General features: G+C 52.9%; 2 protein-coding genes and 1 long non-coding RNA gene across 13 annotated transcripts in view; 1 reads left to right on the top strand and 2 right to left on the bottom strand.

The window, feature by feature from the left end:
* Nucleotides 1-27,490, bottom strand: part of LOC149123478 (uncharacterized) — a 427,738-nt gene that overhangs the window by 11,681 nt on the left and 388,567 nt on the right. The window lies entirely within an intron of this gene.
* NFE2 (nuclear factor, erythroid 2) lies at nucleotides 10,904-18,967 on the top strand. 3 transcript variants are annotated; one of them, XM_008256574.5, is made up of 3 exons: nucleotides 10,904-12,808; nucleotides 16,463-16,636; nucleotides 17,722-18,967. In XM_008256574.5, the coding sequence occupies exons 2-3, from the start codon at nucleotides 16,523-16,525 to the stop codon at nucleotides 18,727-18,729; spliced, it is 1,122 nt and encodes a 373-aa protein (XP_008254796.1). In that variant the 5' UTR covers nucleotides 10,904-12,808; nucleotides 16,463-16,522; the 3' UTR covers nucleotides 18,730-18,967. The 3 variants fall into 3 exon arrangements, with proteins under 3 accessions (XP_008254796.1, XP_002711082.1, XP_008254795.1); XM_002711036.6 differs by lacking the exon at nucleotides 10,904-12,808 and adding an exon at nucleotides 12,859-16,262; XM_008256573.5 differs by lacking the exon at nucleotides 10,904-12,808 and adding an exon at nucleotides 12,860-16,222.
* On the bottom strand, nucleotides 21,110-27,464 carry HNRNPA1 (heterogeneous nuclear ribonucleoprotein A1). Of its 9 annotated transcripts, XR_001793343.4 has the most exons (12): nucleotides 27,368-27,464; nucleotides 26,689-26,805; nucleotides 26,319-26,465; nucleotides 25,974-26,184; nucleotides 25,791-25,883; nucleotides 25,620-25,712; nucleotides 25,275-25,349; nucleotides 24,914-25,066; nucleotides 24,159-24,314; nucleotides 23,883-23,948; nucleotides 21,439-21,522; nucleotides 21,110-21,245 (listed from the first exon to the last, which is right to left on the bottom strand). XR_001793343.4 is itself a non-coding variant. In XM_051845614.3 (11 exons), the coding sequence occupies exons 1-10, from the start codon at nucleotides 27,380-27,382 to the stop codon at nucleotides 23,893-23,895; spliced, it is 1,116 nt and encodes a 371-aa protein (XP_051701574.1). In that variant the 5' UTR covers nucleotides 27,383-27,464; the 3' UTR covers nucleotides 21,110-21,522; nucleotides 23,883-23,892. The 9 variants fall into 9 exon arrangements, 5 of the variants coding, with proteins under 5 accessions (XP_051701574.1, XP_002711081.1, XP_008254787.1 ...); XR_011380076.2 differs by lacking the exon at nucleotides 24,914-25,066; XR_011380075.2 differs by lacking the exon at nucleotides 25,620-25,712.

Raw genomic sequence — 27,490 nt, 5'->3', positions numbered from 1 at the left:
TCTATCTCTCTCTTCTCTCTCTCTTTGTTTTCCCTTCTCTCTCCATATCTCTGCCTTTCAAATAAACATAAGTCTTAAAAAAAAAGTTTATTTAAAGGCAGCGTACAGAGAGAGGGAAAGATAGGGAGAGAAAAAGATCTTTCATTGCTGTTTCAGTCCTCAAATGGCTGAAATAGCCAGTATTGGGCCAGGCCCAAGCCAGGAGCCAGAAGCCAGGAGCGCCATCTGTGTCTCCCATGTGGATGGCAGGAACCACACACTTGGGCCATCATATGCAGCCTTCCCAGCTTCCAGGAAGCTGGATGGAAACAGCATCCAGGACTTGAACAGGCACTGTGATAGGGTGCAGGCATCCCAAGCAGCCACTTCACTGTCTGTGCCACGAACGCATGTCCCCTGAGTGACTGCTGTCTTATATCTTTTGAATTACCTTATCACCCTTCGCCAAGACTGCATCACATATGGCTAGCTGTATGGGGAGCAACATTGTTGTGAGCAGAACTCAAAGCTGCCCGGGCTCTCAGAGGAATCCGGTTTTCTCATCCCTTCCCAGGGCAGAGAGGCCCTTAGTTGGGCCCAGCGTAGTGTCTTTGTTTTTTCTTATTCCTCCCCCTCATCCTCCCCCTCTTCCTTTTCCTCCCCTCCCCCTCCCCCTCCTCCTTCTCCTTCCTCTTCCTCTTCCTCTCCCTCTTCTATTAACATTCATTTATTGGGACCAGTGCTGTGGTGTAGTAGGTTAAGCTTCTGCCTGCGGTGCCAGCATCCCATATGGGCGGCAATTTGAGTCCCAGTTGCTCTACTTTTAAAAATCCAGCTCTCTGCTGATGACCTGGGACAGCAGTGGAAGGTGGTCCAAGTCCTTGGGCCCCTGCATCTATGAGGGAGACCCGGAGAAAGCTCCTGGCTCCTGACTTCTGATCGGCCCAGCTTCCACCACTGTGGCCATTTGGGGAGTGAACCAACGGAGGGAAGACCTCTCTCTGTGCCTCTCCCCCTCCCTGTCTGTAACTCTAGCTGTTAAATATATAAATACATCTTAAGATTTACATATATATAATTATATATATCTTAAGATTTGTGTCTTAAGATGTATTTATTTATTTGAGAAGCAGAGTTACACAGAGAGAGGAAGAGATGGAGAAAGAGAGATCTTCCAACTGCTGATTCACTCTCTGGGTGGCTGCAACTGAGGCAGGCCAAAGCCAGGAACCTGGAACTCCATCCAGGTCTCCCACGTGGGTGCAGGGGCCAAGGACTTGGGCCATCCTCTGCTGTTTTTCCCGGGCCTTAGCAGGGAGCTGGATCAGAAGTGGAGCAGCCGGGACTGCAACTGGTGCTCATATGGGATGCCGGCCTTGCAGGCGGCGGCTTAACCCACTGCACCACTACGCCAACCCTTATCTGAGAACCTGGACAGGAATGCGGACTCCTACCGTGCAGATGTCCCTGAGCCCCGGTCACCATGACCCACGCTGCTGGCCCAGGAACCTTCCTCTACACCCAAACTTCCCTTTACAACCCGGGGTTCTTCTGCATTGATGAGAGGTTTCTAGACTTTACTCCCCACAGTAGTGCCTTTGCCTAGATCTTCCTTCTGCCTGGAATGTTCTTTCTTGTTTTTTCCTCCTAGGAAATTCATCCTTCAGGACTTGTTCAGTGAGGTCGGTGTTCCTGTTCTTTGTTCTCAGAGAAGGTGGTTTGCACAGTAAGTGAATTCAGCAGCTAGAACGCACTACGTAAATATTTGTGTAGTGAGCAACCACATATTATAGTCAGAACTAGACACCTTGGGGCATGTATAAAAAAGACAAGACATAAACTATAATCCCTCTCAATAAAAAATTTATTAGTTAACAATTTAATTCAGTGAAGGTTCTTTGATACTTATTTAATAATAATTACTAGGTGCACCCTAGATGTATCATTCAGCAGTACTGTGGGGCAGCTGGTTGACTAACCGGATGAGAGGCTTGTGTCCCACATCAGAATACGGGGTTCAGTCCCTGGTTCTGGCACTTAATGCAGCTTCCTGCTGATGCAGACCCAGGGGGGCTGCACTGATGCTCAGGTAGTTGGGTTCCTGCCATCCATGTGGGAGACCCAGATGGAGTTCCTGGCTCCCCCACTGCAGCCTCCTGCCTGTTGTGGGCATTTGAGGTCTGAATCAGAGGATGGAAGTTCTTTGTCTGTCTGCTTCTCACAGTCAGTACACATTTAAAAAAATGTATTCATTGGCCAGAGCCACGGCTCAATAGGCTAATCCTCCGCCTTGTGGTGCCGGCACACGGGGTTCTAGTCCCGGTCAGGGCGCCGGATTCTGTCCCGGTTGCCCCTCTTCCAGTCCAGCTCTCTGCTGTGGCCAGGGAGTGCAGTGGAGGATGGCCCAAGTGCTTGGGCCCTGCACCCCATGGGAGACCAGGAGAAGCACCTGGCTCCTGCCTTTGGATCAGCGCGGTGCGCCGGCCGTGGCGGCCATCAGAGGGTGAACCAACGGCAAAGGAAGACCTTTCTCTCTGTCTCTCTCTTTCACTGTCCACTCTGCCTGTCAAAAAAAAAAAAAATGTATTCACTATGGCCTGCATTGTGGCATAATGGGTTAAGCTGCCACCTGCAATGCCAGCATCCCACACAGGTGCCAGTTTGAGTCCCGCCTGCTCTGTTTCAGATCCAGCTCCCTGCTAATGTGCCTTGGAAAGCAGCAGAAGATGGCCCAAGTGCTGGCCCCTGCACCCACGTGGGAGACCTGAATGGATTTCCAGGTTCCTGGCTTTTTGTCTGGCCCAGCCCGGGCACTGCAGTCATTTGGAGAGTGAACCAGCAGATGGAAGATCTCTGTCTGTCTTTCCCTGTCTCCTTCTCTCTCTTTGTAATTCTGACTATCAAATAAATACATCCTTTAAAAAAATCTTGGGTTTTTTTTAAGTAGTAAGCATTTCTCTTTTAAAAAAGATTTATTTATTTATTTGAAAGTCAGAGTTATACAGAGACAGGAGAGGCATAGAGAGATCTTCCATCCGATGGTTTACTTCTCAATTGGCCGCAATGGCCGGAGCGGCGCTGATCTGAAGCCAGGAGCCAGGAGTTCTTCCAGTCTCCCATGTGGGTGCAGGGGCCCAAGGACTTGGGCCATCTTATACTGCTCACCCAGGCCATAGCAGAGAGCTGGATCAGAAGTGGAGCAGCCAGGACTCGAACCAATGCCCATATGGGATGCTGGTACTGCAGATGGTGGCTTTACCCATTACGCCACAGTGCCAACCCCCAAAATCTTGGTTTCAAAAAAATTGATTTAAGGCTAGTGCTGTGACAGAGCAGGTAAAGCTACCACCTGCAATGCTGGCGTCCCATATGGGATGCTAGCCTCGCAAGTGGCAGCTTAACCTACCGTGCCATAATGCCAGCCCTAGTATCCATTTTTTCTTTTTTTTCTGATACTTTTGTTCAATGGTAGTATAATATTAATACAAAGAAAAGAGATTTTATGTAGTTCCAATATCAAATTTTAAAAGATTTATTTTGGAAGGCAGTGGAGGATGGCCCAAGTCCTTGGGCCCTGCACCCCATGGGAGACCAGGAGAAGCACCTGGCTCCTGCCTTCGGATCAGCGTGGTGCGCCAGCCGCAGTGCGCCAGCCACGGCGGCCATTGGAGGGTGAACCAATGGCAAAAGGAAGACCTTTTTCTCTGTCTCTCTCACTATCCACTCTGCCTGTCAAAAAAAAAAAAAAAAAAAGATTTATTTTATTTATTTGAAGGTCAGAGTGACAGAGAGAAAAGGAAAGACAGAGAAAGAAGGAGCTTCCATCTGCTGATTCACTTCCCAGATGACAGGGAACTGGATCAGAAGTGGAAATGTGGGATTTGAACCAGTGCTCTGGTACAAGGTGCCAGTATCACAGGTGGCAGCTTAACCCACTGAACCACAACGTGGCTCCCCCTCATCCATTTTTTTTAAAAAGATTTATTTATTTATTTGAAAGGCAGAGTTACAGAGAGGCAGAGGTGGAGAGAGAGAGGTCTTCCATCTGCTGGTTCACTTCCCAGATGGCTAATCCAAAGCCAGGAGCCAGGGGCTTCTTCTGGGTCTCCCATGTGAGTGCAGGAGCCCAAGGACTTGGGCATCTTCTACTGCCTTCCCAGGCCACAGCAGAGAGCTGAATTGGAAGCGGAGCAGCCAGGGGACAGGAACCAGCACTCACATGGGATGCAGGCACGGCAGGTGGCAGCTTTACCCACTACACCACAGTGCCAGCCCCCCCATCACCCATTTTTAACTCATTTGCTTCTCACAATGACAAGTAAGGTAGTATTAATAATATTCCTAAATTACAGATGGGTAGAATTAGGCTCAGAGAGATTAAATAATTTTCCTGCCATCTTGAAGTAATGTCAGAGCCAAGGTTACAGCATAGGCATTTCTGAAACTGAAAATCCACTCTCTCTCTCTCTCTCTTTTTTTTTTTTTTTTTTTTTGACAGGCAGAGTTAGACAGTGAGAGAGAGACAGAGAGAAAAATCTTCCTTTTCTGTTGGTTCACCCCTGAAATGGTTGCTACAGCCGGCGCGCTGTGCCAATCCGAAGCCAGGAGCCAGATGCTTCTCCTGGTCTCCCATGCGGGTGCTGGCCCAAGCACTTGGGCCATCCTCCACTGCACTCCCAGGCCATAGCAGAGAGGTGGACTGGAAGAGGAGCAACTGGGATAGAATCCTGCGCCCCAGCGGGGATTAGAACCCGGGGTGCTGGCACCGCAGGTGGAGGATTAGCCAAGTGAGCCGTGGCGCTGGCCTCTCTCTTCTTTAAAGATTTATTTACTTATTTGAAATGCAGAGTTATAGAGAGGCAGAGGCAGAGAGAGAGAGAGAGAAAGAGAGAGAGAGATCTTCCATCCTCTGGTTCATTCCCCAGACGGCTGCAACGGCCAGAGCTGTGCTGATCCGAAGCCAGGAGCCAGGGGTTTCTTCCGGGTCTCCCATGCAGGTACAGTGGCTCAAGGACCTGGGCCATCTTCTACTGCTTTCTCAGGCCATAGCAGAGAGCAGGATTGGAAGTGGAGCAGCCAGGACTCAAACCAGCACCCATATGGGAAGCCGACACTGCAGGTGGTGGCTTTACCTGCTATGCCACAGTGCTGGCCCCTAAATGAGATTTCTAATTCTCCAATACCTACAATATTTGCAAAAGCAGTTAGAGAAGAGGAAGAGTGTGTAGTCAGAGAAAGTGTTGTAGATCTGGAACTTGAGCTGAACTAGACCTTGGAGAGCAGATGACAAGAAAGGAACCAACAAGAACACACTTTGTGTAATAAGCACTCTACGCACATTGCCTCACAGGGCCTGCAGCCGGAGCTCTGCTCCAAGCCTGCCCCATCTTTGTTTTTAAGATTTATTTTTATTCATTTGGAAGGTAGAGTTATAGGCATACAGAGAGAGAGAGCGCGCGCGTTTCCATCTGCTGGTTCACTCCCCAAATGGCTGTAACAGCCCAGGCTGGGCCAAGCCAAAGCCCGGAGCCAGGAGCTTCATCTGGGTCTTTTTTTTTTTTTTTTTTTTTTTTTTTTTTTTTTTTTTTTTGACAGGCAGAGTGGACAGTGAGAGAGAGAGAGAGAGAGAGAGAAAGGTCTTCCTTTTGCCATTGATTCACCCTCCAATGGCCGCCACGGCTGGCGCGCTGCAGCCAGCGCACTGCGCTGATCCGAAGGCAGGAGCCAGGTGCTTATCCTGGTCTCCCATGGGGTGCAGGGCCCAAGGACTTGGGCCATCCTCCACTGCCTTCCCTGGCCACAGCAGAGAGCTGGCCTGGAAGAGGGGCAACTGGGAAAGAACCTGGCGCCCCGACTGGGATTAGAACCCAGTGTGCGGGAGCCACTAGGTGAAGGATTAGCCTAGTGAGCTGCGGCGCCAGCTCATCTGGGTCTTCCACGTGGGTGGCAGGGGTCCAACCTGTTGGGTCATCTTCCGATGCTTTTTCCCAGGCCATTATCAGGGAGCTGAACCGGAAGGGAAGCAACCAGCACTTGAAGCGGCGCTCATATGGGATGCTGGCCTCAGTGCCGGCCTGTGCTCTCCCCTTTGACCGAGACAAAACTGAGGCCTGAGGAGGTTAATTGCTTTGCCCAAGTCCACACTGCTGTGTGTTGAGCTGAGTCTGAAGCTCAGATCTGTGTTACTGTCTACACCTCCTCGGATAGGCAGAAAGGGCCAGGGCGTGCATTCCAGGTGGAGGGGAGGAGCGAGCGGAGCGAGGGAGGTTGCCAGGGGCAGGTGCCTGTGGAAGGGGCAGCCAGCCTTCATCCTCTAAGAGCAGAGGACAGAACTTCCTAGGCAGCCCCGCCCACAGTAGATTGCAACAGTCGGGGCCAGGGGTTCTGGGGTTCCTGGAAGGTGACTGACGCCTGTAAGACCGGCACTGTGCCCATTCAGTGTCTAGAACAAGCCCCGGCCAGCGATGCTGGGATGGGGGTGCCGTAGCCAGAGCACTGGTTCCTGGAAGTTCCGCTCCGCCCCTCCTCAGCACACTGCCTGTCCTAGCCTTGGCCCCCTCCTAGAATCAGGCCGCCCACCGGCTCAGCTCCAACCAGTCTGTCCTCTGATAAGGCGCTCTAAGTTCCTCAATCCCTGGGGTGCTCTGGCCTCCAGGCATCTCAGCATTCATCTCCCCATAATGACAGATTCATTTCCTTTACTTTCTTTTGATTTTTTAAAGATTTATTTATTTATTTATTTGAAAGGCAGAGTTACAGAGAGAGAGGGAGACAGAGATCTTCCTGTCCACTGGTTCACTCCCTAAATAGCCGCAAAGGCTGGGGCTGGGCTAGGCTCAAGCCAGGAGCCAGGAGCTTCTTCCAGGTCTCCCACATGGCTGAAGGGGCCCAAGCTCTTGTACCATTTTCTGCTGCTTTCCCAGGTGCACTAGCAGGGAGCTGCATTGGAAGTGGAGCAGCCAGGACTCGAATCGGTGCCCATGTGGGACGCTGGCACTGCAGGCTGCGTTGTAACTCGCTGTGCCACAGCTCCGGCCCCAGATTTATTTTCTATTATTCCCTTTCTCCTTCCCAACAGCTCCACTGAGTCGCCATTATCATCATTATCTCTAGTTTTCAGGTGAGGAAACAAAGCTCAGAAAGATTGGGCTGCCCAAGGCCACGTAGTGAATGCCAGGACCCACACTCAGGTCTTTAGGTCCAAGGTTCTCAGGCTTCTCTTTGTAGATTAAAAAAAAAAAAAAAAAGATTTTATTTATTTATTTGAGATATAGAGTGTTCCAGACAAAGAGAGGGAGAGACAGAGAGAAAGGTCTTCCATCTGCTGGTTCTCTCCTCAAATGGCAGCAACGACTGGAGCTGGACTGATCTGAAGCCAGGAGCCAAGAGCTTCTTCTGGGTCTCCCATGCAGGTGCAGGGGCCCAAGGACTTGGGCCATCTTCCACTGCTTTCCAGGCCATAGCAGGGAGCTGGATTGGAAGAGGAGCAGCCAGGACTCAAACCGGCGCCCTTATCGGATGCCGGTGCTTCAGGCAGAGGATTAATCTAGTGTTCCACAGCGCTGGCCCCTTCTTTGTAGATTTGTAATCCAGCTCCAGGGGTTATTTCTTCTAGAAATAGCCTAGACTCATCTGTCAGCCTTCACCCATTTTGTGTCTGTGCTGGGCTCTGCAGCAGAGCCCAAGTCTCAGATGACAGCGTCTAGGAACCTCGGTCCTACTCAACTCCCTTGAGAATCCTAAGCGTGCATGGCCTGAGGCTGGGGCTCAGGCTCCCCTCTCTGAGAATTCTTATCTGGGGCTTGTGTTGTGCACAGCAGGTTAAACTGCCCCCCTGCAATGCCAGTATCCCCTATCTGAGCATCGGTTAGAGTCCTGGCTGCTCCACTTCTGATCCGGCTCTCTGCAAATGCGCCTGGGAAGCAGCAAAAGATGGCCCAAGTACCTGGACTCCTGCCACCTAAGTGGGAGACTCAGATGGAGTTCTGGGCTCCTGGCTTCAGCTTGGACCAGCCCAGGTCATCATAGATATTTTAGGGACTGAACCAGTGGATGAAGATCTCTCTCCTTCTCTCTCTTCCTGTGTCTCTTCCTTTTTCTCTACCACTCTGCCTTTCAAAGAAATCAATCTTAAGGGAATTTTAAGGGAAAAATTTTTAAGGGAATTTTAATTTTAAGGGAAAAAGATTATCTGACAAAAAGAACCTCTTCCAAGACCTTTCAAAAAATCCTGACCTTAGGGGCACTGCTGTGTCACCGCAGTGAAGACACTGCTTGGGAATCTCTTTGGGAACTCCAGCGTCTCATATCCAGGTGTCCGGTTTCCAGCTTCTGATCCAACTTCCTGCTAATGGGCACTCTGGGAGGCAGCAGGTGATGGCTCAGGTCCTTGAGTCCCTGCCACCCTCATGGGAGACCTGGATGGAGTTCCTGGCCCCGGGCTTCACCCCGGCTCAGCCCTGGCTGTTGCATGTCTTTGGGGGAATGGACCAGCAGATGGAAGATTTCTGTTTGTCTCTCTGTCGGTCTGCCTTTCAAAATAATTAATAAATAAAAGCCAAAAAAAAAAAAAAAAAAAACCGAACAAAAATCCTATCCTTGGGGTAGGCCGTTGGCCTAGTGGTTCGGATGCCCGTATCCCACATCAGAGTGCATCTGTTATTCATGTCCCAGCTCCAGCCCCTGACTCCCATTTCCTATTAATTCAGACCCTGAGATGCAACAGTGATGGCTCCAGTAATAAGGTTCCTGCCACACATTGGGGGGGCACCTGGACTGAGTTCCTGGCTTCCAGCTTCACTGTACCCCACCCCTCTGGGTCTTTGGAGAGTGAGCTAGCTGATGGGAGCTGAGTCTGTTTCTCTTTCTCTCTCTTAAATGAATAACAAAAGGAACATTAGGGACCAGCATCATGGCATAGCGGTTAAGGCACTGCCTGTGACAGTGGCTCCCATATGAGCACCGGTTCAAGTCCTGGCTGCTCCACTTCCGATTCAGCTCCCTGCTAATGGGCCTGAGAGCAGATGATGGCCCAGATGCTTGAGCCCCTGCCACCCTTGTGAGAGACCTGGATGAAGCTTCTGGCTCCTGGCTTCGGTGTGGCCCAGTCCCAGCCATTGCGGCTGTTCGGGGTGTGAACCAATGGATGAAAGATCTCTGTCTCACTGTAACTCTGCCTTTCAAATAAACAAACAAACAAACAAAAAAAACCAGAACATGAAAAAAATCCTATCTTTACTCAAACTGAAACACAAAGAAAAATGAAGGGATGGCTCAGGAGATGTGTGTCCATACCTGGGCCTCGGTTCATACCACTCTGCTTTAGTAAGAGGGGCCTCCCTATTCCCTGATCCCTGAGGGCCACTCCCCCTCCCCCAGCCTTCGGGGTAACTGCCCGGCTCTGCGGCCTAGGATAACGCCCAGCCCTCCCCTTGCCCCCCTGTGGCTGCCTCCCCTTTCCGTCTGTTGAGAGAGGAAGCCAGCAGGAGGCGGGTGCAACCCTGCAGGGCACTGATAAAGGGCTGGCCCTGCCCCCGCCCTCTGGGGCTGCTGCGGTCAGACCAACAGGCTGGCAGGGCAAGGCAGCCAGCTCCCTGTGGGACTCACGGCCCTCCCCCCTGGTTCCACCTCTGCCCACCCCGCCCTTCTGGGGAAGCTGGTTGCATAACCCCCTGAGGGGTTTGGCAACATTGCCTGTGGCTTGACCTGATGCTGGTGGTGCTGTGCCCATGCACTGTGTGGGTGAGCAGGGGTGGGTTCACCAGGGGAGACACAGCAAGCCAACCTCGAAAGGAGCGAATGACCCGGCTAGGTGGAGAATAATGAAACAGTGAAAGCTACCTGGCCATGCTTCGCTCCGCATCCTCTCTCTGCAACCTCTGCTGTGTGGGAGAATCTCAAGGGTAGGAAAATCTCAGGCGTGGATTCTGCCCATCCGGGCTGGCACTCACCTACCACCCTGCAAACTGAATCAAAGAAGGCAACCCAGGCGGAAGGGCGCTGACAGGGACTTCAGGGGTCTGGGGGAGGGGGAGAGAGAGCCCGTCCTGCCCCCTGAGGGCTGGCAGGGGTGTTGTGCGGGCAGGACACAGCCTAGGTGGGGGTTAGGTGGGGGACACTTCCACCTGACCAGAGCCTGAGAGAAGGCTGTGTGCTCACTTAGCTCACTCTATGCCACCCTGGCTGTCCCCACAAGTAACTAGTAGAGGACTTGCAACACTTGTAGGTGTTCCTGCTGCTCACGGGATCGGATGGAGTTCGATCTTCCTAGCTTGACTTCCAGGACCCCTTAGGATCTCGTGCCAGCCACATTTTCCAAGCTTAGCTCCTAACTGCTTCTCACTCCCTGTCCTGCCCTGGTAAAGCCAAAGCTGGACTCTGAGTTGTGCGTCTCCATGTCTTTACCCGTTGGCTCACAATAGTCTTTTCCCACTTCTCTGTCTGGGGCATTTCCAGCTCACTCCTCCAGGAAGCCTCCGCTGATTTCCACCAGGGGGGATGTATTTCCTCTTCTGCTCTACACCACTTCATAGAGACCTGTATCCAGGTGATTTCCCACTGTGAGTGAGGATACGGACTGTCTCATTCATCTTTATCTTCCTGGAATGCAAGACGGAGCAAGGCTCCACTGACACCTGTCGAATGCGTACGCTGGGTCTGCAGACCTGAACTGGTGCTCCCCACACCCCTAGCCCAGGAAGCCATGATGCTCCGTGCAAGATCTGTGAGAGTGGGAGGCGAGCTGATGACCTCAACGCACGCTCCAAGTGGGTTCAGAATCTACGGGTGACCTGGGCGTGAGTCTGGGCCGCAGTCTTGGCATTCGGACACAGCGCACATATTCAGGTCCCTCTGAGGGAACAAGAGGTGGTGACAGTCACTTTTTTTTTTTTTAAGATGTATTTATTTATTTGAAAGTCAGAGTTACACAGAGAGAGGAGAGGCAGAGAGAGAGAGAGGTCTTCCATCCGATGGTTCACTCCCCAATTGGCCGCAACAGCCGGAGCTGTGCCAATCTGAAGCCAGGAGCTTCTTCCCAGTCTCCCATGTGGGTGCAGGGCCCCAAGGACCTGGTCCATCTTTCACTGCTCTCCCAGGCCACAGCAGAGAGCTGGATCAGAAGTAGAGCAGCCCGGTCTCGAACTGGCGCCCATATGGGATGCCAGAGCTTCAGGCCAGGGTGTTAACCCACTGCGACACAGCGTCGGCCCCGGTGACAGTCACTCTTGCGGCTGATTGTTCAGTGACACCAGGTTACAGAGAGTCCACGAGCACTTGCTGGAATTCAGCGCAGTGAACCGTGGGTTTCACGTGGATGTGGATTATTCCCAGCCCACGCCAGCTGCACAGGAGGCCCCTCATGCTTGCGGCACTGCCTCCTTACTTGTTGTGCTGTGCTGTCGGGGTGGGGGGTGTCTTAGGGAAGAACTGGGATGGTGGGTGCTGGGGGCACACAGAGCACCTACAGCACCTGTTCTTTATCAATGAGGAGCATTCTTCCTCAACGCTGAACACCATCCTATCAGAGACTGCTCGCTGGGCGTCAGCACTGCCTTGGGGTGGCACCTGTCCACTTCCCCAGTCTTAATGTTTCCAATGATCTCAAAACCCCAGGAGAAGAAAGAAACAGAGAAAAAGTGCCAGCTGCAGACAAAAGGATCGCAGCCGGACAGGCAAAGAACTTTCAGAGCTGAAAGTCACCGAAAGCTAAGAGGAAGGATAACTCCTTTCTCCCGGTCTCCCGTGGGAGATCTGTTTGCCCTGGGGCTTGGAGGCCACAGGGTGACTGGGCAAGCTCAAGGGGTCTGTGTTGGCCTCACAGAGAGCTGCCATGGGGGCTGGGAGTTGGACCTGACATCCTACACACACGTGTCCTGGTGTGTCCAGGGTCCCAAGGTGCCTAGGCTGGAAGAAAGGAGGACAGAGGACACCCGGGGGTCCCTTTTCAGAGAGGTGAATAATCTCCCTGCCGGGCAGCCCCCCACCCACCTCTGCTCTCTCTCACACAGAGGAAAAGCCAGGCCAAGAAAGAGGCTTTTGTGCTAGGATATCTGAGGCTGAGGGGGAGGGGAGGCTGCAGGTGACAGGGTACATCAAAGCAGCCTGCCCCTCCTCTCCAAATCCCCCTGCCCATTCCCGGAGCCAGGCTTTCCTTAACTGAAGGCTTTGACCTAAACGCCCACCCACCCAACCAGCTGCAGCGAGACGGCTATCCTCCCTTCGACAGTCCTCCACCTCGCCGTGACCCCGTCTCCAGGACCCCGAGAGCTGGCTTTGGGGGCAGAGGACAGACACAACCTGCATAGAGTTTACAGGTCACTTTGGAGAGGTCCTGCAGGTTGGAACGCATCATGCGCGCAGAAGAAACGCAGCCCTGGCCGGGCTCCTGGGCAGCCAAAGAGGCCGGGAGAGGCTTGGAGCCCTGTGTGCCCCCGCTGGCTGGGAGCAAGGTGGGGGCGGGCTGTGGGCAGAAACCACACTGGGCTCAAGTTTCCTCTCTTGGCCAGAAGGGGCAGAAGGAGAGGAGGGCCACGGGGAAAGGGGAGGGTTGGAGGAAGGACTGAGAACTCGGGAGGCCAGGGCTCCAGACCGAGAGCGAGCCCGTGCGCCTGCCTCCGGGTTCACTGCTCTCAGCACAGCCTGAGCCTCCAGGCTCAGAGCTCGGCCATGGCCGGGGGGCGGGACAAAGCCCTTGCGGGAGCTTAGAGGTACAGAGATCCTGGCCCAGGAGGTGTCAGCTCAGACCCAGCCTGCCCAGAGACGCCAGTTGGAACCTCAACTCTCTCCTTACCCAGCTTGCTCGCTCGTGCACGCTTGGACTCTGCCACAGGTGCCGGAAGGCAGGGTGGGCGCGGGTGTGTGTGTGTGTGTGGGGGGGGTTCCTGTGAGATCCTGGGGCAGGCTGGGGAGGGGGAGGCCAAGGAGTGAGGGAGACAGCAGCAACTTTCCATAGGTTCCCAGGAGACCTCAGACCTCCCCACACTGCCCTAGGTTAGGAATTGGCACCTGGGAGAACTCCCCTGGGAGAAGACCTGCATAGCTTCCTGAGTGCCCTGGGATCCTTGGGGTGGGAGGCAGTGGATGGGGACCGGTGGTCGCCTGAGGGCTGCCCTGAGCGGGCAACAGACTTCCAGGTACATGATACCGTCCTCCCCCTGGCCCATTGCATTCTTCTCGGTCCAGCCAGCTGTGGAGGTTTGGGGGAAGCTAAACAATTGAGGACTTCTGAGAAGTGGCATGACTGGGTAGGGGGTGCTGGGTTCCAGCTTCCCCTTGCCCCTTCTCTGCACAGGAGAGATCAGCTAGACCTGGAAGGGACAGGAAGGCGGGCGAACCCCACCAGAGCTCCTGGTGGCCTGAGAGCCAGGGGGCAGAGGAGCATCCTCTGCTGGGACTCTCCACGCAATGTCCCAACAGACTGGAGCTTGGGGTCAAGGGGTGGAGTGCGGGATGCCAGGAGCTGGTCCCCTCTCCCTGTTCTCCCTCTCTCTCTCACACACACACACCGCTCAGTCCTCTTTGTCCCCAGAGGACGGAGACCCCCATGATCAAAGCTCTCTTCCCTTTCCCTGAGGTCTGCCTCTCCTTCTTTGAGGGTTCTCCCTAGTCTTTCTAAGGGGGCTGCTCCCCCACCGTGCCACATCCCAAGTTTTGTGGCTCCCTTCCCATCCCTACTGCCTCTAGGGATGCCTGGACAGGTGGGGTGGTCTGAGCAAGCCCCCTCCCTCGTCATTCCTGCTCGTCAAGGAAGTTAGGGGCCCTGGGACAGTGGTGGAGGCCCAGAGTCATCCTCTCCCCGCGCCACCCTCCTCGCTCTGTACCCCCAAACATAAGACTCTGCACAATTCTGCGAGTATTTAGGGCTTGTGAGAACAATCTCTCTGGAGAGGACCATCAGGATGAGAGTGAGGAGGATGGATTTTAGCCCCTAAAGATGGCTCCAGTCCTACCTGGTCCACAGTATTGGGAACTAAGAGGAGGAGCAGCCAACCAACTCAGTGGGAGTGGGAATAAGGGGACTGACCCCCCAAATGCAGGCGAAACTGTAAGGTGGGAGATGCTCATTGCTAAGGAAGGGGGGCACAGGGAAGCCCACCCGTCTTTCCCAGGGTGGCCCCTGTGGGGTTCCAGCTGAGCCAGTTCTGACTATGCTGCCTCCCTGACCTGTCCCTCTGAGGGATAGCCTCCTGGGGCCCAGTGGTGGTCTCTATCTGATATACAGATCCTCTCCAGCCGGCCCTTGAGCGTCTGGGAGAAGCCTCCCACTCCCCCTGGAGCCTGCTGCAAACTGCTGGTTGGAGCTGATTCTGGGGTTGTCCTTAAACTCCCTCTGCCCCAGCCTCCCAGCTGCCCTCGCTTCCCTTCTGAGCCCCAGGTCTTCCCGAGAGGGAGCGGATTCCTCGGCTCAGAGACAGGACAGGGCTGCCTGGCTCAAGGTTCAAAGCTAGAAGTCTAAGGATCACCTACTGGGCTCCTCTGGCGCCTGGGAATTCGGTTCCGAGGTCTGGGGAGCCTCTCGAGTCTGTGTGTTCGCATGGCCCCGGGTTGATGCAGTGCACGATACATGTGTGACTTCTGAGACAGACACAGCACCACGGCCTCTCACGGCAGTGGGGTTCTCTAGTTCGCTATTTAAGGGAGGAGACAGAATTTGGCCTTTGGAAGCGATTTGCTTGAGGAATGGAGAATCCGGTTCCCTGCCTCCCGGGGCAGGCTCTGTATACAGCACCTGGGTGTCAGATCCGGGAAGACAGAAGGGGGATGGGGTGCTTAAGGAACTATGAGGCAAGAGTGGATGTCCCTGCCCCCAAAACCCCTTCTCCATTCACTTTGCCTTTGGGCAATTTCCGCCAGAACCTGGGTGGGGGAGGGTGGGGTTCCGGTGTTGAAATGGCCTCCTGGACAGACATAAACACCCCACCCACCGTGCCTGCTGGCTGAAGGAGGACCTGTACCTCCACCAACTCCCAGTTGCAAGCAGAGAGAGGCACAGGCTAGGAGAGATCCTCTTTCGAAAGGGTCATCTGTAGTCGTCCCCCCCCCCCGACCCCCGGCCCCGGCTTTGTGGTCCAGCCAAAGAATGGGCTCCGTGTGAAACAGCTGTGGCGGGCCAGCCTTGCGGCGGGTGGTCAGGGGTCCGGCTATCTAAGGTCATCCAGGGCTACCCTCTGCACTCTGCGGGCTTCCTTCATCCCCAGCCTGCTTCCCATCCTTGCATGGTGCTGCGTGCACGTGCGCTGAGATCAGGAGGCCCTGGACAAAACTCTGCGGCCTCTTGTTCTGCTTGTTGAAGACAAGGACAGATGTGGGCAGTGATGGGTGTCAGGAGCTGGGGAGCTGGGATGAGAAGAGGGACTGACGCACAGACAGATCTGCGCAGGAGTGAAGCGCACGCCGCCCCTGCAGGAAGGACCTCCGAGATCAGGTTGTCTAACTCTGCTTTCACAAAGAGGAAACAGGCCCAGAAGCGACATGGCCTGCCCAACCTCCCGCTGCCGCTGCTGGAGCCCAAAACAGAAGCAGCGGCGCTGGAGGGGAGTGCACACTGAGGGGTCTAAAGGGAAACTGCCCAGGAGAGGGAAGAGGCTGCAAGTCCGCGGGGAGAAGTGACCACGTCAGTGCCAGCAGAGGCTTGGGATACGCAGACCCAGGACAGGGCTGGCAGGTGCCGGCGAGGCCAGGAGGGTCGTGTTCCAGGCCTCATGCTGCTGTGGGTCTTGGCTTCTGAACCCACTCTACAGGACCTTTGTGAAAGTCACTCTCCTGACCGATGCTCACAGAGGCCCTGCACAACCCCCTGAAAAGCACTTAGTAATTCATTGTTAGGGTGCTTACGCTAACCTCGCAAGAGGAAAGACCCCTGGCTTTAAGGGTTGAGGTATGGCCAAGATGACCCTGTGGGGACACAAGGCCAAGGTCCAGTGTCTGCAGAGTCCACTCCTCCTCTGCCCCTGCTGCCTGCAGCTGATAAGCCTCTTATCTGGCCCAGGCAGGGGAGGGCAGGGCTGCTATCAGCACCCAGGCCTGGGCCACATGCTGGAGAAAGCTGTCTGTGTGGCTCTTCCCATAACACACTCCTTGGGGGATCCCCCAAGCGTGCACTCTCATCCTGGGAAGAAAAGGCTGAGATCTTGAAGCTGAAGACGGACGAGGAAAGCAGGGGTGGCCCCTGATGTTGCCCCAGACTTCCAACCCAAACCAAAAAGACTGCCCTGGCCAGGAGTACATTTCTAGGGCGGAAGAGGTAAGGGAGAGAGAGAGAAGGCATCCTGTCCGAAGACCAGGTAAAGTCCTACTGTGCTCCCACATGAGCTGAGCGGCCTGAGTAGGTGAGCGGGCGGTCTCACACCCCACTTGCTTTGAGCTCTAAGGGGCTGAGGAGCTCAGGATGGGCGAGGGCTCTCTTGCTTCAAGGCCACTGGGGGAAGGAGAGACTCGCTGAGCCCAGCAGGAGCGGTTCTCACACCTTTCTCCTTTGGCGCAGGTTGCTGGGGTCGTTCGGGCTTTGGGGGAACCTGGACCAGACAGACCCTGGCCCAGTAGGATGCCCCCGTGTTCCCCCCAGCAGAGCAGGAACAAGTTGACACAGCTGCCCACTCCAGAGCTGGGCGAGATGGAACTGACTTGGCAAGAGATCATGTCCATCACCGAACTGCAGGTGAGCGGGGTGGGGGGGCGGGGCGGGGAGCCTGGCCTGCACTGGATGGAGGCAGCAGGTGGGAGCAAGCGGGGCCCAGGCTGGAAGTGTTCCAGGCTGGGAAAGAGAGGGCTGGACTATGTGGGAGATGTGGATGGGAGACTCTGGGGAGTCTGGGGGAACCTGGGGAGTGTGCATTAGCGGGGACAGGAGTGCTGGGGAGCGGAGGGGAGGGTCTGAGGGGCGAGGGCAAAGCTCACTCAGCAGCCATGCTGCTCACGGCTCCACGCTGCCTCTGGCTCTGTCCTCCCTCCCTCTTCTCCAGTCCTGCCATCTCCTCCTCCCTGCTCTTAGCAACCGAGACCTCCCCCCAGGTAGCAGGGCAGCAGTTCAGGGGCCTCGGAAGGGAAGGGGAGTCCAGCCATGCTGGGGTCCTCTCCCCCTGCTCCCTGGACAAAGGGGTGTCTGTTGGCCTAACAATGAGGCCTTTGTCCCCAGCTGGGTTGGAGCAGGGTGGCTCCCCTATGTGGGTTGGGGGCCCTGTCTGCAGCACGTTCTCTCCTCCTCGCTGCACCTGGGCAGGGACAGAGGGACACAGGAGGAGAGGGCCGAGCTCCTGCCAGTTCCCCAAAGTGCTTCTCGGCCCCTGGCCCCAGCTCTGCGCCCGCCCTCTTTCCCTCCCCTGCCTCGGGGCCTGACGGACGCCCTTAGGATCTGCCCTGGGCCCTCCTTCCAGGTAGCAGCTCCCCCTGCTGGGCACCCAGGGCATGGCTGGGGCCTGGACTTGACCCTTTGACCCCAGATAACTGCAGCAGGAAAGGGTCATCTTGGCTACCAACGCCTTGCCTTCTCCCTGAAGGAAAGAAAGGCTCCTGGGCCATTCGAACCCCGGGAGCTGTTCCAGCATTAGGTAGACTGTTCTGAATCTGACCTCGCTGTCCTTCTTGCTCTCCCCGCATTGCTAACACAGCTCTGCAGGAAGCCTCGTCGGTTTTCGGCATTTCTCTCTGTTCTCTTGCTACTGGCCTTTTCCGAGGGGCCCAGCTTTGTCCTGAGTTTTCACTTCCTCAGCCTCCCTCCCAACCTCTTTATGTCTTTCCTTGCAGGGCCTAAACGCTCCAAGTGAGCCATCGTTTGAGCCCCAAGCCCCAGCCCCTTTCTCTGGACCCCTGCCCCCACCAGCTTACTGCCCCTGCTCCGTCCCCCCGGATGCTGGCTTCCCCCTGCCCCCACCACCTTATGAGCTCCCAGCACCCACATCCCACGTCCCAGACGCCCCCTACCCCTACAACAACATGGCCGGTCCAGTCTCCAAGCCACTGACCCTCTCAGGCCTGCTCAACGAGCCTCTCCCAGACCCCTTAGCCCTCCTGGACATTGGGTTGCCTGCAGGGCCGCCCAAGCCCCAAGAAGACCCAGAATCCGACTCGGGATTATCCCTCAACTACAGCGACGCCGAGTCTCTCGAGCTGGAGGGGACAGAGGCCGGCCGGCGGCGCGGCGAGTACTTGGAGATGTACCCAGTGGAGTACCCCTACTCACTCGTGCCCAGCGCCTTGGTCCACCCCAGCTACACCTTGCCACCCGCCGAGGCCCCCTTGGCCCTAGAGCCCTCGTCAGGCCCTGTGCGGGCCAAGCCGAGCGCACGCGGGGAGGCCGGGAGTCGGGATGAGCGCCGGGCCCTGGCCATGAAGATCCCGTTCCCTACGGACAAGATCGTCAACCTACCGGTAGACGACTTTAACGAGCTGCTGGCGCGCTACCCGCTGACGGACAGCCAGCTGGCCTTGGTCCGGGACATCCGCCGGCGGGGCAAGAACAAGGTGGCCGCCCAGAACTGTCGCAAGAGAAAGCTGGAGACCATCGTGCAGCTGGAGAGGGAGCTGGAGCAGCTGGGCAGCGAGAGAGAGCGGCTTCTCAGGGCCCGAGGGGAGGCTGACCGGACCCTGGAAGTCATGCGCCAACAGCTCACCGAGCTGTACCGGGACATCTTCCAGCACCTACGGGATGAGTCAGGCAACAGCTACTCCCCAGAAGAGTACGTGCTGCAGCAGGCTGCCGATGGTGCCATCTTCCTGGTGCCCCGAGCGACCAAGGCGGAGGCCACAGACTGAACTGGCTCAGGGTGGAGAGTGGGCTTGGTGATGGGGAGTTCCCTCCCTTCTGATAAAGGGACTCCCCGACCCCAGACCCAGATAAAGCAGACTTATTTAGACCAATGTGGGAACCCTGCTGTTCACTGAGGCTTGCCTTGGGGCAGCTCGTGTGGGGGTTGGGCCAGAACCTTTTTTCCCTGACCTCTCACCTCCAGCCCTGTCCCAGCTTTGGTCTATAAAGCGTTCTGCACAAACAGCCTTCTACTGCGTCTACCTTTGCGATGATGGTGAAGCTGGGCGCTCAGAGCACTACTTGTTGGGGTCCAGGGCTGGGCGGATGCTGCCAGGTTCATTCTCTTTTCCCTCCAGAGCTCGCCTGAGAAGTCAAGAAAACGTGGGCTTCAAGAGGGTGGAGATCCAGCCGTCTAAACTCCTTTAGTCAGGGGCGTGGATCGTCTGAGGAGCTCCCCGCCCCATTTCCTGGGAGCCCCACAAACTGGTGATGCCCTGAGATCTCTTTGGAACACACACACACACACACACACAGCCTTTCATTCTGTCCTGCCCCCACTTCACCTCTCAGCCTGGGTGCTGAAGTGCCAGGGCTCTCAGGAGGCTGGGCGAGCGGTTCTCCACTCGGGAATCTGACCAGACACCACAGCTTTAGAGGTTTCACACCACGGGGCTCCACAGTGGAATCAAACACGTACGTCCTGTAGAACTTCCTCTTCCTGGTTCTATCACAGCCCAGCACCAGTCGCTGCCTTGGGGCCCTCCACTTCTACATCCTCAGATGTGCGTTGTTAGGTGCTCTCCCTGCACCCTTGAAACAGATACAGGGACCTGGAGTTTGGCTCCTTAGGCGCATCACCTAAAATCCAACCAGCCCTCCCTCTACACATCTCCTTGAACTCAAGGGGATCCCGATTTCCCACTTCGGCACATCCACGGCTCCACACCTGAAACACCTTACTGTTACCCTTCAACCCGGTTTTCCTATCATCCCACAGGGAATCCTCATCCCAGGTCTGATGCAAGTATAGATGGGCAGCTCCAAGAGCCCACAGCAGGGACAGGGCACAGGCGGTGGGTGCTCAAGCCCACTGAGAAACATGCCGTGTAGCCAAGCTTTATGGAATGAAAGCAACCCGAGTTTCCTGTTAGTACAGGGCCCACTTGTCAACTTTGTCTCAGAGAACTGAAAACGTTCACATGTTAAGTTGTAAAATGCAGAGCTAACTGCTCAAGTTTTAAAATTCATCTTTGGGTAGAATGAAAAAAATCCAATGTCCCGAACACAACCCACAGGCAAATTCAACTATTTACCTGACCTCATCACTTCAAGCCCTAGGACCTGAAGGTGCAGCCTCCTCTCAGATTGTTACCAGGCAAGACCATTCTGGAGCTGCCACGTCGACCTATAGCCAAGCTGGGAACATCAACTTGGACCAGAGGTCTTACCTTGAATTCCCTCATTTGTATAAAACAAAGCACAGCACATGAAACCTAAAGCCATTTAATATAAATAAATGCAAAACCTCTCCTGGCCAACTTGTCAAACAAGTAGAGCTCTTCAAAAGGCTATCCTGTGGTGTTCCAGCCCAGATGTTGGGATGCAGAGTTCCCCTAACCCACACCTCACTCTTCCTCTGCTGAACAGGCTGGGCCAATCTTTCTGGAATGCAGAAAGATAGAAAGCATTTGCTGGAGCACAATTACTGCTTCTGAATGCTTGTCTCATCAGCTTGTCAGCGCGATCTACCACGTGAACTTCACAAATCCTAGCTCCCAAGACTCAACACAGCTCACTGGCGGCTGGCTTCCCAAGCCAGGAGTGGAGACATGGCTGTTGGAGCAGCCTGACACTGGCTTGCTGTCCGAGTGCCCACTGGCTCTAAACCATGATCCTGAATGCGGCAGTGTCAATGCAGCACACCGTCTCAGTCAGGAACCAACCCCCATTTAAAAGCTGCCATGTTGGGCAGCTTGTTCTGCCCCCAGAAGGGAAAGGCAGTCAGTTGATCTGAGACATGGAGTCAAGGCAACTGCCTGTGGCTGGTGCCACCACACAGCAAGTTAAAGCCCCAGTCTGTGGTGCTGGCATCCCACATCGTTGTGGTCCAAGTCCCAGTGGCTCCACTTCTAATCCAGTTCTCTGCTATGGTCTGGGAAAGCAGTGGAAGATGGCCAAGTCCTTGGGCCCCTGCACCTGCATGGGGGATCCAAGAGGCTCCAGGCTTTGGATTTTTACAGCTCTGGCTGTTGTAATCTGGAGAGCAAACCAGAATATGGAAGATCTTTCTCTGCCTCAATGTCTTACCAAGACCAGTTTATCACTGATATCCTACATTTTTGAATCCCTAATTTAAAATGGGAAAATAACATGAAGCAGACCAAGTATTTATAAAATGATTTATTATTCATAAAGCTCATTCACAAAATGGAATGAATAATTAGAGCTGCAAAACAGCTAGTATCAACTGCATAGCAGTGAGAAATGGAGTGGCTCAAAGGTTGTCCTCACAAGGATGTTCCTGCAAAGGAAAGAGAGGGGTGAAGTCGTTAACGCATTAGGACAGGGCTCTGTCATCAGCTAACTGCCACCACTGGGAATCTGGCTGCTTTGGTTATGGACAATTGGACCTTGTGCTTGGGTGTTGGTAATTCTCCCTTTGACTTTGGAAATATGGAGAACTCTTGGCTGGCCATTATTTTATAGAAACTTACCTTTCTAGCCATGGACAGGAGTTTCTGGGTTTAATTATAATTATTTTTTTAATAAGAGCTGATAAGCGTGTAGCAGATTCTTCCCTAGAAAAGTAAACAGCCTTTAGAACTGGCTCTTTTCGAAGACAGAGTCCCATCAAGCTAAACCACCCCCACCCACTAATGGTCCACCCACCCAGCCCTCCCCCCATTTTGGGAAGATTCCAATATATTAATTTGAGCCATTATTTCAAGGAAATGGGTAAAAGGACAGCAAATAAAATTAAAGGGCAAAAATAGATTATCACAGAATTAATTACTTTCTTCAATTAGGAGCCACCAATAGGGTGTCAATTTCTCCAGAAAAACCAAGTTCAGCTTAACTGGACTAGTTTTGGCTCAATATATTAAGGAAAATTTAACAGAATACTGGATTTTAGGTTAACTTTATGGATGTAAGTAAAATCTGTTCTTACCTACCAGCATAGCAATAAAACCTTTCCTCCTGGTTCTGACTGCTAGTCCTAAGAGTCAGGTGTGCCTTACTCTCGTCTGCCTCCTTTCTGGCGATGGTCACTCAAACTTCACTTCCTCCTAGCTTTCATGGAGGGTGCCGTGGCCTGCCCCTGGCTTATCTGTGCTCCACATACCACAAGTGTCTACTCTCAGCTGTAGAGTCTGAGCTCGGAGCCATTCGCGCTATGCTTGCTAGCAGTTCCTAGTAGCTGAACATCTCTCCTGGATCTTTAAAGGCATTGTCACGAATCCTGATGTATCTGCAAACTCCCTCAACAGTTAAAGGTTCCACCTGCTATTGCAAACTCAGCCAGTATCATGAACTACCGTCCACGCTCACCCACCCCCCACCACCTTCCACCCACCTCCCTCCCACCCTCCTCCCCAATGTTCCAACACACCCCTGGGATGGCATATACAGTCCTACTAGTAAACAATGATCTATACTACTAGATACAATGGCACTGAAATTAAAGAGGGTAGGCTTCAAAGAACCTATTTACAAATAACAATTATTGGGTATCCATGAACTATGAAAGGTTTAGAAATCATTATCTATATATACAATTAACACTTTCAGATGATTGTGTGGTCTTGTGTCATGTTTAAAGGAAAACTGCAGTTAATATGAAATTATACAGAAACATTTGTTCCTCCCACTTCATGGTTTTAATCCCCCCAACCAGTGTAATCAACATACATTTCCACAGACCGACCCACCCACACACCGACCCATGACCCAGCAGAACTGCAGTTTTCCTTTAATAAAAACCTGTTTATATTGAATTCAAGTCTTACTGGTACCGGTATTTTTTAAGAAATGTCTCTTAAAACACTTCTAAATCTTTGTGGACTTAATGGAGTGGAAGCATTAGCCAGCAGCTGGCTTCTATTCTCTGGCAGAGTTTTGAACTTGCATTGTGGTAGGATTCAACATTATCAGGGGTGGAGGGTAGGGAAAAGTCCAAATCTCTGCCAGTCCCAAATCCATACAGTTGTCATTCCATTCAAGAGAATTAAATCGTTTATTGATTACACATGATAATGGATGATACACAGCTTCATTCCCATCTGTAATTTTATCTGGTACCATTATTCAATTTAGATATATTGCAAAGGATGTGCCAACAATCATTCTTATAACCAAATAACCCCATGACTTTGCTTGGGTGGCTTTTAATGGTGAACTTCAGAAGGTCACAACAGTAACTCATGTATCTGAGAACAGCTTCTCCACCCGAGCATTTTGTAAATAAATCTCAAATGGAACCTGGCATCACCCTGATGAATTCTGACTTTACACTTTTTGGGGAAGTTTACCAAGATGGCTTCAGAGTAGACTAACTTTACACAGCACATTTAAAAAAAAGACACATTTATTCAGCGTCATGATCAGACTATTACATTTAGCAATCAACAGCATGGGTGCAAAAGAAAAAAAAAGAAAAAACTACATTAAAACCCTTTGTTGGAATGCTTTACACTTTCCACAGAACAGAAACTAAAATAACCTGTTATACAATTAGTCACAAATACAGTCCTCGAGTTTTTTTGCCCATACACATGAGTATTGTCTAAAACATGTCTTCTTTGTAGCAGCTAGGCCCTGCCACCACTGTGCTTGGCTGAGTTCACAAATCTGTTGTAACCTGTAGCTTCCCTGTCACTTCTCTGGCTCTCCTCTCCTGCTAAGCTTTGTTTCCTGTTGAACAATATGGAATAAAGTTGTTAATCTAAACATATTAAGACTCAAGGCTACAATCCAATATTAAGTTGTTTCCCACAAATTTTGCTCATCTGAATTATCAATATTATCTGAACTTAATACCCACAATTTTACTGCAATATTATAATGTTAACTATGCCACACTGCTTAGCTACATTAGGGTTTAGCAGCGATTATAAAAACTTAAAAAAAAAAGCACACACAAAAAAAGGTGTTTACTTACCTGGCAGTTATTAAAACCTTCTGCCACTGCCATAGCTGCTGCTGCTGCTAGAACCACCATAGCCACCTAGAACAAGATTGGGCCTTTTAACCTCTCAAGTGCCCACGGCAAAAGCCCTGCTTTCATGTTCAATGGGATGAGACAAGTTCAAACTTAGGAGTGACTATTTAACAGCCTTAGCGAAACCTGACAAGGGCAGCACCATCAGCTATGCACCCAACAAACCAACTCCTTTCCCTTTTACTTGCTCATCTCCCAGTTACATTCATACCATACCTTGATTTCGTGGTTTGGCAAAATATTGGCCGCCACCACCATAGGGGCCAGAGCTTCTGCCTCCAAAATTTCCTCCCTTCATGGGTCCAAAATTTGAAGATTGATTGTTGTAATTGCCAAAATCATTGTAGCCTCCGCTGCCTCCAAAATTGCTTCCTAGGGAACAGAAAGATGGCCTTTGTGTGTTACTTGAGAAGGTGACTGAGAGTACCCAATTCTGCTCAGTGTTCAGAATTAAAGCTTTTATTATCTGCCTGCTTCCTCCCAAACTCAGGTGGCTGCACATCTGCATTTTCATTCTCTGGACAAGGCATTCAGTTGAATAATCCAGAAGTTTTACAAAGCAACCCAGTTCACCGCATTAGAAGTTGAATTTTTCCTAGTGGCAACTAGAGGTGTACTCTCTAGCCTCACAGGCCTTTGTGCATGCATCCAGGCCACTGCCAACGGTCAACGGTCTTGGATGTATCAACTAAGTGCCTGCGGTCCCAAGGAGTTCCACACACTAAACCCTGCCAAGATGCTAACTCACTCACATCACAGACACCACTACCCGCTTAGCATCTACTTATTTGGGAGTGAGGCGGCCCCAGCTTAAAGCTAGGAGGAGGTAGCACAGCAAGCTCATTTCCTTTTAATATACCATGCAGTGTACCACACAATGCTTTAAGAGCTTCCAATCGCAATATGGGCATTAAAATGCTAAAACACTAATCTAGCTATCAGACCAAGTACTTGGATCACTCGATACCTACCACTACCACCGCCAAAGCCGCCTCCGCCGTTGTTATAGCTGTCATAGCTGCCACTCCCGCCATAGCCACTGCCCTGGTTTCCATAACCCTGTCCACCACTTCCATAGCCTCTGCTTCCTCCAGAGTAACCAGGGCCGCCTCCTCCATAACCACCTATAAGAATACAATTCTTCTCAATAAGACAAAAGTATTTAACAATCAAAATCGGTTCAAGTGTAATGGCTAAAGGCCTGCGCAAAGCATGCTTATTATGGGTTCAGTTGAGCTTATCATGCACTAGCAGTTAACAGTTTCTATCATCCTAATCTAGTAACACAAGTTGCCAGAAACATTTTTACCTATGTATTCTTTAAAGACTTACCGTCATTACCAAATCCATTGTAACCATCCCCACTGCCACCATAACCACCTCCACCGCGGCTGCCGCCGAAGCCACCTGGAAGAAAGCAAACACGTGCAGCAGGTTTAGAGCATATGAATTGCGTGGTACGCTCTGGAAGCGCTCCCTGCACTGTGACAACGATTGGCACACCGGAGTAACTTCTGGTTAGTTACAGGCCAGAGCTGCATTTTAGATAAAACTTAACTTCGGAAACGTAGGCCATTTGTTATATGCTACTACAGGTTACAGAAAAAAAAGGGACAAGTCATCTAGGGTCAAGAAACCACAAGCTCTCTAGAGTTAACCTTAGCTAACCATACATACCACGACCACTGAAGTTTCCTCCACGACCAAAGTTGTCATTGCCACCAAAACCACCTCCACGACCACCACCAAAGTTTCCAGAACCACTTCGACCTTGAGAGATAAGTGTTAAACCATACAGATTGGAAAAACTCAAAGTTACCTTAACGTCCGACTAAGCAATAGACATACCTCTCGGGGTGGACGAAGCGCTGGCCATCTCCTGCTTCGACAGGGCCTTCCTCACTTCACAGTTGTGGCCGTTCACAGTGTGGTATTTCTGAACTGAAATTTGATGACAAACAGCCCGGGGTTAGAGTGGAATGCCACGTGCGTTGCAGAAAGCCCGCAAAGTGCCTGGGATCTGATACTCACTGACAATCTTATCCACGGAGTCATGGTCGTCGAAGGTCACAAAAGCAAAGCCCCTCTTCTTGCCACTGCCTCGATCAGTCATGATCTCAATCACCTCGATTTTCCCGTACTGCTCAAAGTAATCTCGGAGGTGATGCTCTTCAGTGTCTTCTTTAATGCCACCCACGAAGATCTTTTTCACAGTGAGGTGGGCACCTGGTCTTTGGGAATCCTACCGAGCCGAGAACCACGAGTTACTCTAAATGGCAAAATCTGTGTCCTTTATCAAGTACTTGAAAGGGTCCAGATGGCTCCCCAATGGCAAGCCTATTACCACAACCGATGGGGGTTTGGGGGCCCACTTACTTCTCTCGACACAGCCCTCTTTGGTTCCACAACTCTTCCATCCACTTTGTGTGGCCTTGCGTTCATGGCCGCATCCACCTCCTCCACGGTGGCGTAGGTGACAAACCCAAAGCCCCTGGAGCGCTTGGTGTTCGGGTCTCTCATTACCTGGAGACAGCGTTAATTTGCTTATTACAAGGCCCGGGCCCGTAGGAGGTTATAGGGCGGTCCTCCTGTTCCCCGCTCCCGCAACTTCCAAAAAGCAGGCCGAAGAGCCACAAACGAGCCATTCCTAACTCAGAACTCAGGCCCCGTTAGGATCTTAAGCCCTCGCACAGAATCTGCAGGAACAGCCGCCGACGCCCCGCCTCCCGGCCCTCCCCAGTCTTACCACGCAGTCCGTGAGCGTGCCCCATTGCTCAAAATGGCTCCTCAGGCTCTCATCGGTCGTCTCAAAGCTCAGCCCTCCGATGAAGAGCTTCCGCAGCTGCTCGGGCTCCTTGGGCGACTGGGCGGGAGAGCAAAATTGGTTTTTCTCTTGTAAATTCGGGCTACCACACGACCCCGTTTCCACGCGGGGGGTGGGGAACACAACTCGGCCCCCACAAAGGCGGCACTTTTTGTTCGCTCCGGTCCAAAGCGGGCCACGTGCTCCCCCTCATCAGGGGAGGCGGCCCGTTGGGGGCTGGGGAGCCTCCAGCGCATGCGCCGCTCCGCTCCCTCCAGACGCACGCGCGCAACAAAAGGTCCGCGCGGGAGGGGGACATCGCCGTGAGGGGCATCAAGGCTTTTTTAAAACCCGCTCGCCGGGACAAAATTGAACCTAAATCGCCATATGGCTAACGATTTTGCCCCGACGCCGACCCCGGAGTGATTATCGAGGGGCTAGCGGCCCGCAACCTCATGGCGACGACGAGGACAAAATGGCGACTTGAACTTTGGGAGGGGTAGGCCTTGGCCGCGACCGAGCAAACTGCCGAAAAGGTTGCTGCGGGCAAAGAAACCGCCCCTACTGGACTCGAAGAGGGAGACGAGGGGGAGAACTACGTTAGAAAAGGGGAGCTCCTCACCTCTGACTTCGACATGACGGCGGTGGGAAGAGAGAACTCGACGATGCTTCCTCGGCGGCGTCCGCAAGCAGAAAGGAGTAAGCCAACGAACGTATCCGCCAGCCTACCTTCGGCCTCGCTTTT

Source organism: Oryctolagus cuniculus, chromosome 11 (assembly GCF_051225735.1).
Source record: "Oryctolagus cuniculus isolate XC-2025 breed Fujian yellow rabbit chromosome 11, ASM5122573v1, whole genome shotgun sequence".
In the NCBI taxonomy this organism is placed as follows: Eukaryota; Metazoa; Chordata; class Mammalia; order Lagomorpha; family Leporidae; genus Oryctolagus; species Oryctolagus cuniculus.
This window is presented reverse-complemented; position numbering and strand designations above follow the sequence as displayed.